The 15,864-nt window shown below is 36.1% G+C and overlaps 1 protein-coding gene across 1 annotated transcript in view; it reads left to right on the plus strand.

Moving 5' to 3' along the window:
* The window catches only part of MALRD1 (MAM and LDL receptor class A domain containing 1), a 247,062-nt gene that overhangs the window by 152,760 nt on the left and 78,438 nt on the right, over positions 1-15,864 (plus strand). Inside the window, exons 30-32 of the mRNA XM_057432747.1 lie at positions 8,613-8,741; positions 12,545-12,706; positions 14,641-14,798. Of these exons, the coding sequence (XP_057288730.1) occupies positions 8,613-8,741; positions 12,545-12,706; positions 14,641-14,798 (449 nt within the window). The remainder of the gene's footprint in view (positions 1-8,612; positions 8,742-12,544; positions 12,707-14,640; positions 14,799-15,864) is intronic.

Raw genomic sequence — 15,864 nt, forward strand, 5'->3', positions numbered from 1 at the left:
GTATGTCCAGTTACTTGTGATTTTTTTAATCCTTTTTCTTTTTTTCTCTCTTCAAAATATTTTCATGTTTTATGATAGTTCAACTGTTTTTATAAATAGGTCACTGTCAGATTATTCTGACATGTGACACTGGAATTGCAACACCTGGCTAAAATTTCTCAGTAAATGTGCTGAAATGAATGATAAAAATCTTATTTATTAATCTCATATTTGGATTTTGCCTTTTGAAGGAAATTATTCTTCAATTTTATGGTGAAATGTTAATTCACAAATTGCTGTTGTTTGTTGAATCTGCTTCATTCTGGAGGAAGAATGCTCATTTTGAGAAGTCTAGTAATTTTTGGTAGCTTTAACTTAATTTGAGTTACTGTGTCATACATTAACATGAGTACACTTTATCCTTTTTGAATGAAAATCATAATAAGCTCAAATCTCATTACAGTCAGCGGAGAGTACAGATGACAATTTGGTTCTAGGCAAGAAATAATCTCCCTTCTGGAAATGTGACCCAGCCACAGCTGCTTTTCACAGAACATCCCAAATACCCTTGTGCAAAGGACCCAGTGCGGAGGGCAGTGTGCTCAGAGGAGCTACAGAGGAAATGCAGGCTCCCTCATCTCAGCTTACCACTGCTTCCAGAGTTACACTGGGGAACAGTTGAATTCCTCAACAAGCCGTGTTATGCCTAAAATGATTCATAAGGTGTCCCTGCCCATGGCAAGGGAGTTGGAACCAGATGATCTTAAGGTCCTTTCCAACCCTAACAATTCTATGATTCTATGATAATTGCATATTAAAACTTTCTAGAAACATATGAAAAAATACAAATTAATTTTTACTGGAGAAGCTTCAGAGAATAAATAATACTGCATTTGACAATCTTCTTTGAAAAGATTAAAAGAACAGAAAGAAGAGAAATATAACACCAGCTTGTATATGACAGTATTCTCTACTTCTTATTGCACTGTACAAGTCATTGACATACCTGTAATACTCCAGGATTGCTATTTCTGTTTGAGATTATGTAAAAAAATGCATGTGAGCTTAACCTTTCACCATATTTCCTTTGATTTGCAGCTCCCATATTGTTATTAGGAAAATGCTTGTGTTCATTTGCCACAGATTTTGAATACGAGAAACAAGTTTTAGCTTTTACTTCACTTTTCACTAGAACTCAGTGGCTTTTTAAGGTTCTGGTTATATCATGTGAAACTTCTGAAGAAAAGTTGCTGACTTCAATGATACTTTGGTTTGGTAGCCCATAGTTGCGAAAGCAGCTTTTCAGTGTAATCTTAAAATCTCATCACTTTGACATTCATTTCACACATACTTTCTCTTCATATCCAGTGGATGAAAAGCTCTGAAAGTAATCTATTCAGCTGAACTTTCTGAGGTATAAAGTAGGTCTACACTAGAATCGAGATGCAGGGGAGACTGGAAGGGGAAAAAGGACTAAGCAATAGAGACCACATGTCAAATTGCTTGAGGAGATTTTGTTGTTGTTTTTTCCTGGTTGAATATTTTCATAATTATTGGGAAATAGAATTTTCTTCAAAAGCATTGCTTGATTTTATACCTTGTATTTACCTTTTAGCTTTATTTTTTTAAATTTTTACCTTAGCTCCTCTTCTGTGTTTTACCACTTGCAGGCTCCAAAGAGACTAAGCTGACAACATCAGACCCTCAGTCATTGCTCAGTCCTCAGTACTACCTAGTGTCTTCTTTAGTATTAAGCAAAGTCTGGCAGCTCCCTACATGAGGATACTGTGAGCCTGAACTCCATATCCTGCTGATACACTCAACACTCTGTCTGGTCTTTCAGTCTTAAATATTAAAAGTTCCATTTTTGGCTCGCGTGTGTTTAGATACTCCATGATATCAGCACTAAAAGCTGCAGAAGACTTTTTTCTCCATCTTTTGTATTGCTTGGGCCAGAGACAGTTGTATATCTCCAGAACTATGGATGGATTATTTATTCTCACAGTTTATTTGGTGTCCTTAGGCACCATAATACTACTTGCTCTGATAATGTTGAGGAAGCCCATTAACAGTTGTTTGTTTCTAATTCTTTCCTAAGAGTCAATATAATTTGTTAGATCTGCTGTTTATGTCAGAGCTAATGCATATCTTTGAAATAAATCTGGCCTTTTTGAATGACACACTCTGTGAGGAGAATTCCCTATGGTTTTTGAACTACAAAAGAGCCTTATTTGAAATTATATCTAGCTTGCATGAGTAGAAAATTTTTATCTAGATTTCCTTGGAAAAGATTGCCAAGGTCATCCATAAACAGAAACATTATTGATGAGTTTGCTAATAGAGTTTTAATGTGCTATAAAAAGTCATGTAGAAAAGGGTACTGAACAATTGGAGTAAACAAATGAAGAGCTTGATGCGAACTGTGTTTCATAATTCCTGAACTCCAGGTACTGAGTACAGTTGAGTTCCAGCTCTAACGAAACCTTCTAAGAGCTTCTATTTCATATATTTTAATTTAAACAAAGGGTGAAACTTTGAAAGTAAAATTTCTTTCACTGAATGAGATTTTCAGCAAAGTATTTTACATTTTTTTCATCTTTGATTATTCCTATATCTTAAGTATTGAGGAAGAAGTGAGGGAAGTGACATAAATACTCTCACTCTACTATATAATTTAAACAACAAATAATAGAATTAGGTGCATTTTCAACTGTCATTTATTTGAAACTATTTCTACTCAGAAGGACATTAACTTCTAAAAAGACAAATAGGGGAAAAAATTTAAATTACCTTGAATGTACATTTCATTTCATACTGTTGACATGGTGTTGTGCTGTTGAGCACCTGGATTCCTCTTGGAGAGCAGAGACCATGACACCTGATAAACAGTAGGTCAGTGTACTTGACCTTGAGTTATGTGTTGCTTTTAAAAACAGCTCAACCCCTTCTTCACTGCAGCCTTTAGCAACTATAATAACTTAGTATTCACTCTATGCCTGTCACAGCTACACAGCACTAGCCAAACTAACCTCTGACAATCTATGCAAGTCAGAAGTGTTGTAATGGAATACAGTGAAAGCATCTCTTCTTGGCTGTGCGAGCAATCAGTTCTTTCATGATAAATATTTTAAATAAGAGAACATTCATTGTGTGAACCTAAAAAAGAGCATTTATGGCTTTTTCATTAAGTTCCTTTCTGGTAAAGTTTTCTTAACTTAAAATTATAAGTTTTCCTTTGCTTTTGGATACATTAACTCACTTCATTTTTATGGTTTTTTTTAATAACAAATGCAGAAATAAGCTTAGTACTTCTCAAAAATATTTCAATTCCTATAATTCTTCTCATTCCCATTGTATGACAAATCCCCAATTGCATATTGGATATTTCACTATTTTCCACTTCTGACATGTATTTAAATATGTGGAATCAGATAATTCTTTTGCTTGCTGTGGCACACTAATAATTTTAATACTGTAGCTTCTGAAAGACAACTTCAGAGTAACATCATAAGCAAAGTACAACTGCTAATGCTTTAGTGGTTGGTTGGTTGTTTTTTTCAAATTATATTTTTTGGTTTTGGCACTGTTTTGTTTGTTTGTTTGTTTTTATAGATTTCTTGAGTTGGTTTTGGAAGAAAAAGGCAAGAAAGAAAATCTGCCATAATATCTCATGTTTTTTTCTGCTTAGAACAGTTTTCTGTATGTTTGGATATTCATGAAATGTTGTGACTTAGACTATTGGGGAAAAATATACATATAATATTACATATTATCTATAATCATCAACCATCACCCAACACGTTATCTTCTACTTTCTGGTGTTTGAAATACAACTGAGGAATATGATCATTCAAAAAGCTGTATATCTTTACATGCAGTCCCACACAACCAACATATGCGATGAAATAACACAGAATGAAAATTTCTCATTTCATCTGAAATGTCATTTTTCAGTAGTAGGTATTGTTTTGTTTTATACTGCAACTCCCTAAAGAGAGGTTTAAATATTGTTCTTGGAAACACCCTTCTCCAAATTCAGTCCTAATAGATGCAAACTCAGATTTTGGCAACCTGATAGTTTTGATGATAAAATTAGAAATGGGCAAGATAATATTTTTAATAGCTTCTCTTTTTCTTTATTCAAAAAGGTTTCTAACTTCTTTTTTTTTTTGTTAAATTGCAGCTCAATCCTCAGAATTGAGAACAGATTTTCCAATATGTTCTTTAATTTATTTTTTCTGATTAAATAGAATTTTTATATTATATTTAAAAACTGGTAAAAATGAAAATTCCAAGTTACAACTTCTCTGTGAACCTCTGCTTGGTTATTGGGGTTGTTGATATTGAAGTTGTATTTTATGGTTAAAACCCAACATATTTCTTGTTTTGATTTAGTTTTCAGTTAGCGTAGAAGTTTTGGTCAAAATGAGTGTTCTCTGAAAAGTTAATTTTTATGCCACAGCACTGAATAGGAGTTTAGATTATTTAATTTGATTATGCTACACTGTTACTGGTACTTTAATTCTCAGAGGGAGTTAATTTTTATCTCTGTCAAAGGCTGTGGCAAAATAGGCATCATTATCATAAATATAACCTGGTATCCCTAAAAATGACATAAAAACAAGATTTTACACCAAAAGGACAATATTTGCAAGTATGTGACTCTTTGATTAAACTTTATGGCATTCACATCTGTTGTGATACAAGTTTTCATTACAACTTGTACAGATCGTATGTTTTATTTTAGGATAAGCTAAAAAATGAATATTCTTAAATGCTGGTTTCTGGTATGCTTGAGGTACTGTAAAGTAGCTTATTAAAAAAAAGAACAACTGTAATTATTATTAAGTGCTAAATATGATAGACTAACATAGCATTTTCTTGATTAAAGGTGAAAGGACATAAAGATGAGGAATGCAATCTGTCACAAAGCCATGAATTTTCAAATGTCATTCCATTGCATGGTGATAATGTACCTCTTTCGTATGCAGTGAGATGAGATGTGAAAATTATTTTACCTTAATGGCTTTGCCATTAAATAATTTCTGTCATTATTTAAGCCATTGAGTGGCTTACAGAAGTCACTTAATTTTCCAGTGCATCATTTTCAGTGCATGGTGGGGAATGGAGATGAGGGAGTCAGACTCTTCTCAGAAGTACTCACTGATAAGACAAAAGGCAATGGGCAAAAGTTTAAAGAAAAACTCCAAACCAAACAGCAAAACAGGAATCTTAGTCTGGACACAAGGAAACCTTTCTTTTTTATTTTATTTTCCTGTCAAGGTGGTCAAACACAAGCACCAGTTTTACATATAGGTTTTTGATTCTCCATCTGTAGACATATTCAAAACCCAGCTGAATATGGTCCTGCTCAACCTGCTGTAGTAGAGACTGCTTGAGCAAGGGGTTGGACTAGATGATCTGGACAGGTCCCTGCCAACCTCAACTATTCAGAATTTAAGATAAGCCTTATTAATAAGTTTTTCGTAGTATTTTCAATCAAGTTTTGTAACATCATTTAGGGGAGGTGTGAAAACTGCCTTAACCATCACAAACACCTCAGTCAATATTTTCTCAAGAGTTCACTCGTGCTAAGGGCTCTTTGCTGCATAGATTCTCCGTAAAAAGAAGCTATAGCTTTTCCTATATTTAAGGCATTCGTGGCAACACTGTTGTCTGCGCATTCCTTAAAACCTAGTCAGATCAAATGAACAGTGTAAAATTAAAAAACAAAATAACAAGACAGATATCAATTTGAAACCAGATTTTATTTGTTCCAGTGCTCAGGGACGTATGTGTTTCAAAAGTGAAAATTTAAGTCAGGTCCTCCAGATAATGAAGACCTTGGGCCCACTGTAGGAGAGGATCTGGTTCGAGACCATCTTAAGAACCTGAGCATACACGAGTCCATGGGACCTGAGGAAATCCATCCACGGCTCCTGAAGGAGCTGTCAAATGAAGTAGCTAAGCCACTGGCCATCATATTTGAGAAATCATGGCAGTCAGGTTAAGATCCCGATGGCTGGAAAAAGGGAAATATAACCCCCATTTTCAAGAAGGGGAAAACGGATGAGCCGGGGAATTACAGAGCAGTCAGTCTCACCTCTGTGCCTGGCAAAATCTTGGAGCAGATTCTCCTGGAAGGCATGCTAAGGCACATAAAAAATAGCAAGGTGCTTGGTGACAGCCAGCAGGGCTTCAGTAAGGGGAAATCCTGCCTGATCAATTTGGTGGCCTTCTATGATGGGGCTACGGAACTGATGGACAGGGGTAGAGCAGTTGATGTCATCTACCTGGACTTGTGCAAAGTGTTCGACGCTGTCCCGCACGACATCCTTGTCTCTAAATTGGAGAGACATCAATTTGATGGGTGGACCACTTGGTGGATAAAGAACTGGCTGGATGGCCGCACACAGAGTTGTGGTCAATGGCTCAATGTCCAGCTGGAGACCAGTAAGGAGTGGTGTCCCTCAGGGATTGGTGTTGGGACCGGTCTTGTTCAACATCTTTGTCGGTGACATGGACAGTGGGATTGAGTGCGCCCTCAGCAAGTTTGCCAATGACACCAAGCTGTGTGGTTCTGTTGATAGGCTGGAGGGAAGGAATGGCATCCAGAGGGACCTTGACACACTTGTGAGGTGGGCTGATGCCAGCCTCATGAAGTTTAACCATGCCAAGTGCAAGGTCCTACACCTGGGTGGGAGCAATGCCAGGCACAGCTACAGGTTGGGCAGAGAAGAGATTCAGAGCAGCCCTGCAGAGAAGGACTTGGGGGTGTTGGTTGATGAGAAAATGAACATGAGCCGGCTTCAGTGTGCTCTCAAAGCCCAGAAAGCCAACAGTATCCTGGGCTGCATTGAAAGGAGCGTGACCAGCAGGTCGAAGGTGATCCTGCCCCTCTACTCTGCTCTTGTGAGACCTCACTTGGAGTGTTGTGTGCAGTTCTGGTGTCCTACACATAAGGAGGACATGGAACTTGTCCCAGTAGGAGGAAGTCCAGAGGAGGCGCACGAGGATGATGAGGGGACTGGAGCAACTCCCATACGAAGATAGGCTGAGAAAGTTGAGGTTGTTCAGCCTGGAGAAGAGAAGGCTGCTTTGGGACCTCATAGCAGCCTTCCAGTATCTGAAAGGGGGCCTATAGGGATGCTGGGGAGGGACTCTTCATTAGGGACTGTAGTGATCAGACAAGGGGTAATGGGTTAAAACTTAAAAAGGGGAAGTTTAGATAGGATTTAAGGAGGAAGTTCTTTCCTTTTAGGGTGGTGAGGCACTGGAATGGGTTGCCCAAGGAAGCTGTGAACACTCCATCCCTGGCAGTGTCCAAGGCCAGGTTGGACAGAGCCTTGGGTGACATGGGTTAGTGTGAGGGGATTTGGAACTAGATGATCTTAAGTTCCTTTCTAACACTAACTCTTCTATGATTCTATGATTCTATAATCAACCTTAACACTGATTTTTTTCTTGTTTTTTTAAACTATATTCTAAATATTTGAATTACACTTTAATGCTGTGTTGTTGCACTGTCTAGTATTAGCTTTTGTACATGCTTAAGCTATAACAGAAATTTAGTTTTCCTTTTCTTTTTTGCTCGATAATGTAGTTCCTCCGTCTGTCAAATTCAGTAAATATTTTTATTTGAGAAGATTAATGCCCTGCAACAATAATTTCCCCTTCTGGAAACATGGGCCTGCATAAAGGTAAATATCAAAGTGTTCTGCCCAGACTGTGTTTTATGATGTGTCACATTTTAGTTATGTTTGAAGGAAAAAATGAGACGTATCACAATGAATAGAGTAAAAATAAATTCTTCTAAATGTCTTAGTGCACAACTTGGAGCTCTAGACTGAAAAACAATCTTAGGTTAACAGGAATGCATTTTAAATGTTGCATTTGGGATTATCAGAACTGTTGCAATGAGTACTAATTGAAGTTATGCACCTACCATACTGAATTAAAAAATAGTTTTTGTATGTTTCCTTATAGTCTGAGAATCTCAGTGCTCTTTAGCTTTAGTCCTAGTGTTTTATGTGTAAGTTACCAAGTTACTTTCATTTTATGATATGATTTTCACTCACTTTCAGAGGTGAACAAATTTTTTGTTGTAAAACAGATCCTCATGTTAAAAGCCTTAAGGGGAATTTCTGGGTAGTTCACACATCCAGAGCCAAAGTTTCTCTAAACTCTTCCGAAAAAGTTAAATGTCTTATAAAGGCTTTAATTTTATGCACTACACTAATGTTGCATAACAGTGTTTTTTGTCAGTTTAAAATATTCTTATTTTCCAAATGTTGCATTGTAATTATGAGCAGAATAAAACCTTTAGTCTGCCTACTTTTCAACAGCTCACAGAACCCTTTTTATGGAACATGCACAACAAATACACTGGGGAAACAGTCATCTTGGTGCTGAACTGAATTTTCTTCCAGGCAAAATATCCTACCCTGGAAGCTTAGGGAAAGGCCAATACAGTAGTCTAAACACGTATAATGCACCACTAAAAGAGTGAAAGCAAACAACATCTTTTGGAAGCAGTAAATCACTGAAGTCACAGTGTATAATGGCTAAACAAATAAAAAAGAGCATCCTTTGATTTAATTACAGTATTGATTTAAATGTCCTGTTGGTTTCAGCTGGAGAGAATCCCAGGGAATGCCCTGCCCTCACTGATTTTTTGTGTGGGAATAAGGATTGCATAGAGTCTCAGTTCATCTGTGACTACAAACCAGACTGTGAAGACCTATCAGATGAAGCTGACTGTAGTAAGTGTCTCTTTGTGTATTAATGTAATCACCAGTTAAAATTATAATGTTAAATTCTGTATCTGTGAATTCACAGAGCTGCTCAGAAGAGAATTGCAAGCAGCTTGCCTGCTTCCCCAACATGGAAGGTCTGGCATTTTCAGATCCTCGGAGCTGCAAAAAGATTTAAGTGTGATATAGTTGCAAAAGTATAATTTACTTAAAACAAAGATTAAGTATAAAAAACACCCCAACCATCTTAAGGATTAAAAGCATATTTCAGGTATAAAATCATTGGGTTACAGTACAAATTAACTCTGAGAATAAAAGTAAACTCATTGATTAAGGTGAAAGCATGTTAAGCTGTCAATATTGAATGAAATATCTAAGTAAGCAAATTAATGCACAATAACATTTAGACATGATTCTGCTACAGGAAATGATTATTTAAATACAGGTTTATCCTTCCTCCTAGATTAATCCTGTCTCTGTGGTCTGAGTTGTGTCGCTACTTCATGTTCATTGTATTTTGTTCTTGCTACTATTGCAGAGCCATAAAAATATTTTCTTGCTATTCTGTTACAGAACAGCTAGAAAAAAAAAAAACAACAAACAACTGATCTATTTATGTTCTTGCAGCCCTAGTGAATACTGTTACATTTTTTTTCTGCAAGTATTCTTTGCTAATGCTGTTTGAGATTTAAAGGCACAGCCTAATTTTGAAAATCTGGATCAAGTTAACAGGCTTTCCAGTTCAGGCTTGAAGCTCAAAAGCAGTAAAACATTGTGCCTTTTGTTCCTGCTTCATGTCTTTGTTTATTTACAGTCACATTCCAGACCAGATGAGTCTAATTCTTAATCTTTGAGCTGGCAGTCAGATTCTTCCATAATGCAGCTATGATCAAAAGTAACCTTGGTAAATAAAGTAAATGCATTACATGCATTGCTTTAATTGTGTTGAAGTCCACATACTTCACTGAAATCAAGCGATACTTGGTGATCCCTTGAAAATCAAAGCATTTTCTCTTGTGTGTGTTTGCTAAATGCTTTAACTGGGAAGGGTTACAAAAATAATGACTCTTTATTGGGTAATGTAAATGATATTGTTTTAGTCAGACAGCAGACTTCCAACCAATACGTGTGAAGATGTCACTAGAGGGATTTAAGTTTCTCCCTCTTTATTGTTTTCATAACGGTAAATTCATAACAATTCTGAAGTACATATGCTGAAGCTGGTGTCTCTGTTTCTGGTTTTTACTTACTGCAGTGCTTTGTGTTTCAGTTAATATTGTGAGTCATATTAATGGAAATCAATCTACATTGAATGACAACTTTAAAAGACCAGCTTTTTTCCAAGTAGATTCCAAGAAAAGGTAGATTTTAAACACATGATCTGGATTTCCTGTATATAATAATCATATTTTTTTCAGGAGGTAGGCAAAGTAGGTGCAACAAAATACCCCATAAACTCACCCTTGTAACATTTTGCAGAGCTAACAGAGACAAAGTCTGAATTGCTGTCTAATGTAAACTGCTCTGTAAAGATACTCAGAAAATTGTTGAGGCACTTGATTTATTCCGTAAATGCTGTTACAGGATATAGTAGTTTCATTGAGGAGGGGGGAGAAGTATCTGTGTTGTCTGGAAGGGCTGTGATAGCATCAACTCTCTTAGTCAAAAAATGGAAATATTTCTGGACTTAAATGATCTTGAATCACAGTAGATCAACACAGTCTTTGCTATACGGCAAAAAAGCTTTTCCAAAGGAAGAAAAAAAATAGATACTGATATTCACTTTAAAAAAATAGAGTGAAATATCCTTTTATTATAGATGGAAAGACTGTAGTTATATCAAAATGTTTCCATCAATCTTTAGTCTTGCTCTTGCTGCAGAACTGACAAAATATTACATTAACAGTAGAGGAGAGATACTGTAATCTAGCATTACAGAATGCCCAGATAAGCCTCAGGTATAACATTTCCCTATCTACTATATCTTAGTTCTATTAAATGAGGCCTTACATTTGGATAAACACAACTTCTCCCTGAGCGTATATCTTAAAGATGGGAATAAACAACATTAATGGACACATAATGCCTTCTAGATATGGAAACCTCATTTTTCTAATGAAAAGGCAACAGGAGCTGCTTAATCAGAAACGAGAGCAGGACAGGCACAGAGAAAGCCAAAGCCCATCATAAGTTTTTGCAGTCACATTTCACCACAATTATCTTCTTTTCTCTGAGCTCACGGTCTGAGGTTATTTCACATTCTACTATGGTTTTATACCAGCGTAACTCCAAAGAAGTAAATGGACCATAATCTACGCAGCAGCAATTCCTCTGTGGAGGATTTACAACAGAATCTTGGTGAAATGCATTGTGCCCACGTAGGCTGGTGGACTTTTTTTTTTTTTAAAGTATACTCGTGGAAATTACTTACTCTATGCTTCATTCAGTCCAGTCAGGCAATCTTGCAAAATTCTCATTCTCTTTCAGTAACCTGCTGGAACTACTAAGGTTTCACACATAAAAGCAGTTTCAATTTGCATGAAATGCAGGCAATTATACACTCAGATTGGATTAATAGCAAACTTGAGTGTTGATGGGCCAACTAAAGGAGTGCTTGAATTACTGAAATAAAAGCAATTTTTCAGATAAGTAATCCTCTTTTGGTGGTTTCTAAGCAAGCTGTTTACTCCTAAAATAAAAAGTATCTACCACATGCAGGTATGTTGGGTGACTTCATCAACCCTCTAAATACTGTTCATGAATATTTATTAATAATTACCTTCTGAATGCACTGTTAAGATATTAGGGTAAGATTCCTGAAGTCAGGTAATCTATTATGAATAGTATAAATAGAACTGTACAAGAAAACTGCAGTTGTTTCAGTTAATGGACTGACTTCTTTTCCTGCCTGCGTATGAGGATGTTTGGTGTTGGAGTTAATATTTCTTAGGCTCACGTCATGCTTGCAATGCAGTATCAATGTGGATGCTCAGTGCATTTGTGTATTCCTTTCGTGATTCTTGAAATGCATGCTGTAATAGCACTAACAAAAGCACAGAATGGTTGAGGTGGGAAGGTGCCTCTGAAGATTGTCTGGTCCAAAGCCTACTCATAACAAGGTTCACCAAAATAGGTTGCTCAGGGCTGGGATTTTTAATAGTTTGAAGCCTTTTCAAAGACAAAAAACTGTTCCAGAGTTCTCTCAGAGGGGTATTCCTCACTCTTACTAAGTAATTGTGTAGCTGCTTCTGCTTTATTGTTAAGGAAAACCCCTTTAGAAGCCCCAGGAGAGACTGTGATGTTATTTGGTTCGTTTCTACCACAGCCTTGTATCATTTTATTGATTAATTTATTTTCCAAAGTTACCTGAAACATCAGAGGCAACGGGAAGTTTAAGAAAGATCTCCTCAAATCAGTGTACTAATCACTAAAACTTCTCTTACTCACCATAAAACCATCTTCACGCGTAACACAAGGATGAGTTCATAAAAAAGTTCATAGTGGAAGTGGAGTCCACTTCTGCTAGCTAATTGGCTGGGAATCATTCTGTCCATTCACCTTGTATAATAACTAACATTACTGAAGTCATCAGGCCATATGTCTCTAATGAAATTTTAAGGCTGTTTATACCTGCTCAGTAAGTGAATGGTGAAACTTTATTCCTTCCCTTACTAACTACCACATATTATTTATGTCTGTACATGGATCACAGCAAATCATAGCGTTAGCCAAAAATAATCTTTTCGAGTAGCATGTATAGCCTTTTACGTATAAGAGCTGGGGTGATAATTTACTTCTTGCTATATTTTCAGGTTATTACACAAGTATTCCTGGAAGCTGTAACTTTGAAACACAAGATCAAGAATGGACCACTGCATGTGGATTAACACAAGACCCTAGGGATGACTTTGACTGGAATATTAGCAACAGTGCTATCATGGGACAGGCAGGTCCTGATATTGACCATACACCAGGTATTCTCATGTGTCCTACATAACTTTTGGGAAAATTAAATATTCACTCTATTAAAAAAAAAAAATCTCATAGATTAGTGCCAAAACAACAGCAAATTGCAGTGTAATCAGCTGAGCTTACTGTATATGCAGGCAGATCATAGTCAGCAATTAGCACAGTAAGCAGATCAGTTCCAACATGCATTTAAAATGTTCACCTTCTTAGTAAAATTACCATATAGCATAAGTATCATATAAAACCCATGCCAAAAAAAAAATTAAATGTTTTAGCATATTCAGTCTTGCCATTAATACTACCTGGTAACTTCTAGTTCTGTCTAAACACAAACCCAAGCAGCCTGGCCTATTACCAACCTTTTTAGTTATTGCTTCCACAGCACTGTAATTTTGTAAATTGCTCTTTCAGAGTGGTCCTGATTATATCATTCCTTATACTCCACTTCAGCTTGATGCATTTGTTTAGTAATTTTCTAGACAATGAGCTGCTAAATATAATGTGAAGATACTAATTAATCATCCTATCTGGGACACAACAGACCTCTTTCTAAATTACAGTGCAACACGCCCGCACAAATGCAGTAGCTGTTTCCAAGTCTGCAATGATATTATTAATGAAAGATCTCTTTGAAAACTTTTAAACAACTGCACATATGAAAATTGTAATAGAAGACCACCACAATTGCCCTCTCTTTACAATCATACCTTCTTAAAAGTTACATCCCACACAGGCATATAAATCATACCCCTTATCCTTCACAAATCTGGGTTCTTGAATTATTTTACTTTAATTCAGAATAAGATCTGAGAAACTTTAAATTGCAAAGCATAGTTTCAGCTGCAGAATACATAAGCTCATATGTGAGGGGTGGGTATATAGAGTCGATACGATGGCACCAAGTTTATTTTTAAGGATTTGAGAATTTATTGCTGTAAGAAAAAAAACAGTATAGTGCAGATGCACAATTTACACAAGTCCATCAATAACTTGACTCAAAATTGCCTTCCATGGAAATACCATCTTTACAAAACATTCACTAATATTGCTTAATAAAACAAAGCAAAAAATTGTCCTATTGGCAGGGAATCAGTCTTTTCAGATATATTTGTTAATCAGCTGTTTACAGAGTGGCTTAGAAGAGCTCACATGGGGCTGGTGGGACTACAATTCTGATTCTGACCATTTTTTACGTGTCTTGTGCCTTTTAAAAGAAAAATTAAGATGCATTCCTTAGATTAAAAATCCTGAACCTTTTTCTTTTTTTTCTGAGAAAACTCAGTGTGACCTTCAACAGTGGCAGCAGAAAGAAAAAAAAACAACACCCCAACATGTCAGCAGCATGTTTTCCCTGTTCAACCATTTTTGTCCGTATATGTTCATTTTAGGTGATAAGCTCCTTCTGAGGTATAAAAAGGGGGCATCTTTTTCTGCTTGGATTTGAATGATTCATTATTTTTCATGCTACCTCATGGTTCTTCAGCAGCAGCTGAATGGTAGGAAATTTGGATACCTTGGCTCACTAATAAGCTTCAGGTTTTTGATGTGTTCCCTAACTGCCATGCTGCATGACAGAGAACTTTACTGTGTAAAAGCCATCAACAAAGGTTCTCCTGACTCCTGAAATGTCAGCCTTCAAACTGACCCTTAGAATCTGTGAGTGTTTGTGTTTGCCATGTTTCAAATTTGTTATTCAAATACAAATTAAGTATTTATTCAAGGATAAAGAGGTAGAGTGAGCTCTGAGGAAGGTTATACTAATATTATTTGTAAAAAACTCAGAAATATACAAAATATCAACATGGAGGATCTCTGTACAATCAAGGTGGGGTAGGCATGTAGGTGGAGAAAGATACCAGTGCATCTCTGTGTAAAAATGCTTATGCTCTGAATCTTCAAGCAGTATTGAAAAAAAAAGTGTTTTTGTCTTTTTGTTAAGGTAGAGGACAGCAATTTTTGTACATAAACTCATCTGCCCAGAAAGAAGGAAACATAGCAAGGATAATAACCACCAAACCCTTTCCAGCTAGCCTTGGGGTCTGTAGGATTCGGTTCTGGTTCTGGATGTTTCCTTCTAGGCAAACAGGAGTCTTAAAGGTAAGAGGAAAGCACTTCTACGGCATCGTGACATAGTAATATTTGCTTTACTAGTATTAGCATTTCTGTGTCTAGAATAAGCAAAATCTCAGAGCCTATGTTAGCAGTACTTCACCACAGCTTCAGTGCAGTTACACCTATACACAATATTTTTTTGCCAACAAGATCAAGTGACAATTCTGTTTTAGTTTCAATTCCACTTGAAGTCTTTTTGCAACGTACATAAGAATTAATATTGCATATTTGATTTCCAAACTTAAACCTACCAAACATCAGCACAGTTCTTTGCACAATTCACTCTTTAACATAAAAAGGCTCAAAATGTATTCTTCACAATGATAGTTCAATTATTTAATACACATTTTTAAGAAATGTGCAGTCTTGTAATCTTATTATGTAAATATAGCTTTTAAAATACTCCGGCATGTCTTCGGGTCTATTCTTTCCAGTTTACATTATTTATCCTTTTGCATACACAAAGTTACCATATAAAGATTAAGAAAACAATGCAGTTGGTAAAGGTCGAGAGCAGCTCCAGATTAAATTGAAATAATAAAAAAAAAAAATCAGCAATTCCTTTTTGGATCTGTTGGTAACTTAAATACTGTGAAATTATCTATGCTTATCTATGTGTTTAAATTCAAGTATTCTGGACATTGCAGCGTGCAAGATTTCAGACAAGATTTTCTGAAGTGTTTCTGAAGTTTTTCAAGTATCACAGCATTAGTGCATCAATAGATGTGTGTGGCCTGTGTGTTAGTAGGCAGACAGTCTGCTTTTTTTTTACTTTTTGCATTTCAAACAGACAAGTTTAATTAACTTGCATTAACTTCCATTTCATTAAGAGATCCATAAAGAATTGTCTTTTTCCCACATATAAATAAGGTTCACTGTTTATAGCTTTGCAACATACACTCTTTATGTTATGAACGTAACAATGTTCATAACAGACTGAAGTACTCAGCAAGGAATTATCATCCTGTCACAGACCCAGTTTACCTCCATGGATGTTTTGCTTTTTTCTATGAAACTAGTAATCTATTCCAACATCAACTATTGCTGTTAT

This window comes from Pezoporus wallicus, unplaced genomic scaffold, assembly GCF_028554395.1.
Source record: "Pezoporus wallicus isolate ANWC-B61680 ecotype Strahan unplaced genomic scaffold, APGP_CSIRO_Pwel_v1 scaffold_2584, whole genome shotgun sequence".
NCBI classification, from domain to species: Eukaryota; Metazoa; Chordata; class Aves; order Psittaciformes; family Psittacidae; genus Pezoporus; species Pezoporus wallicus.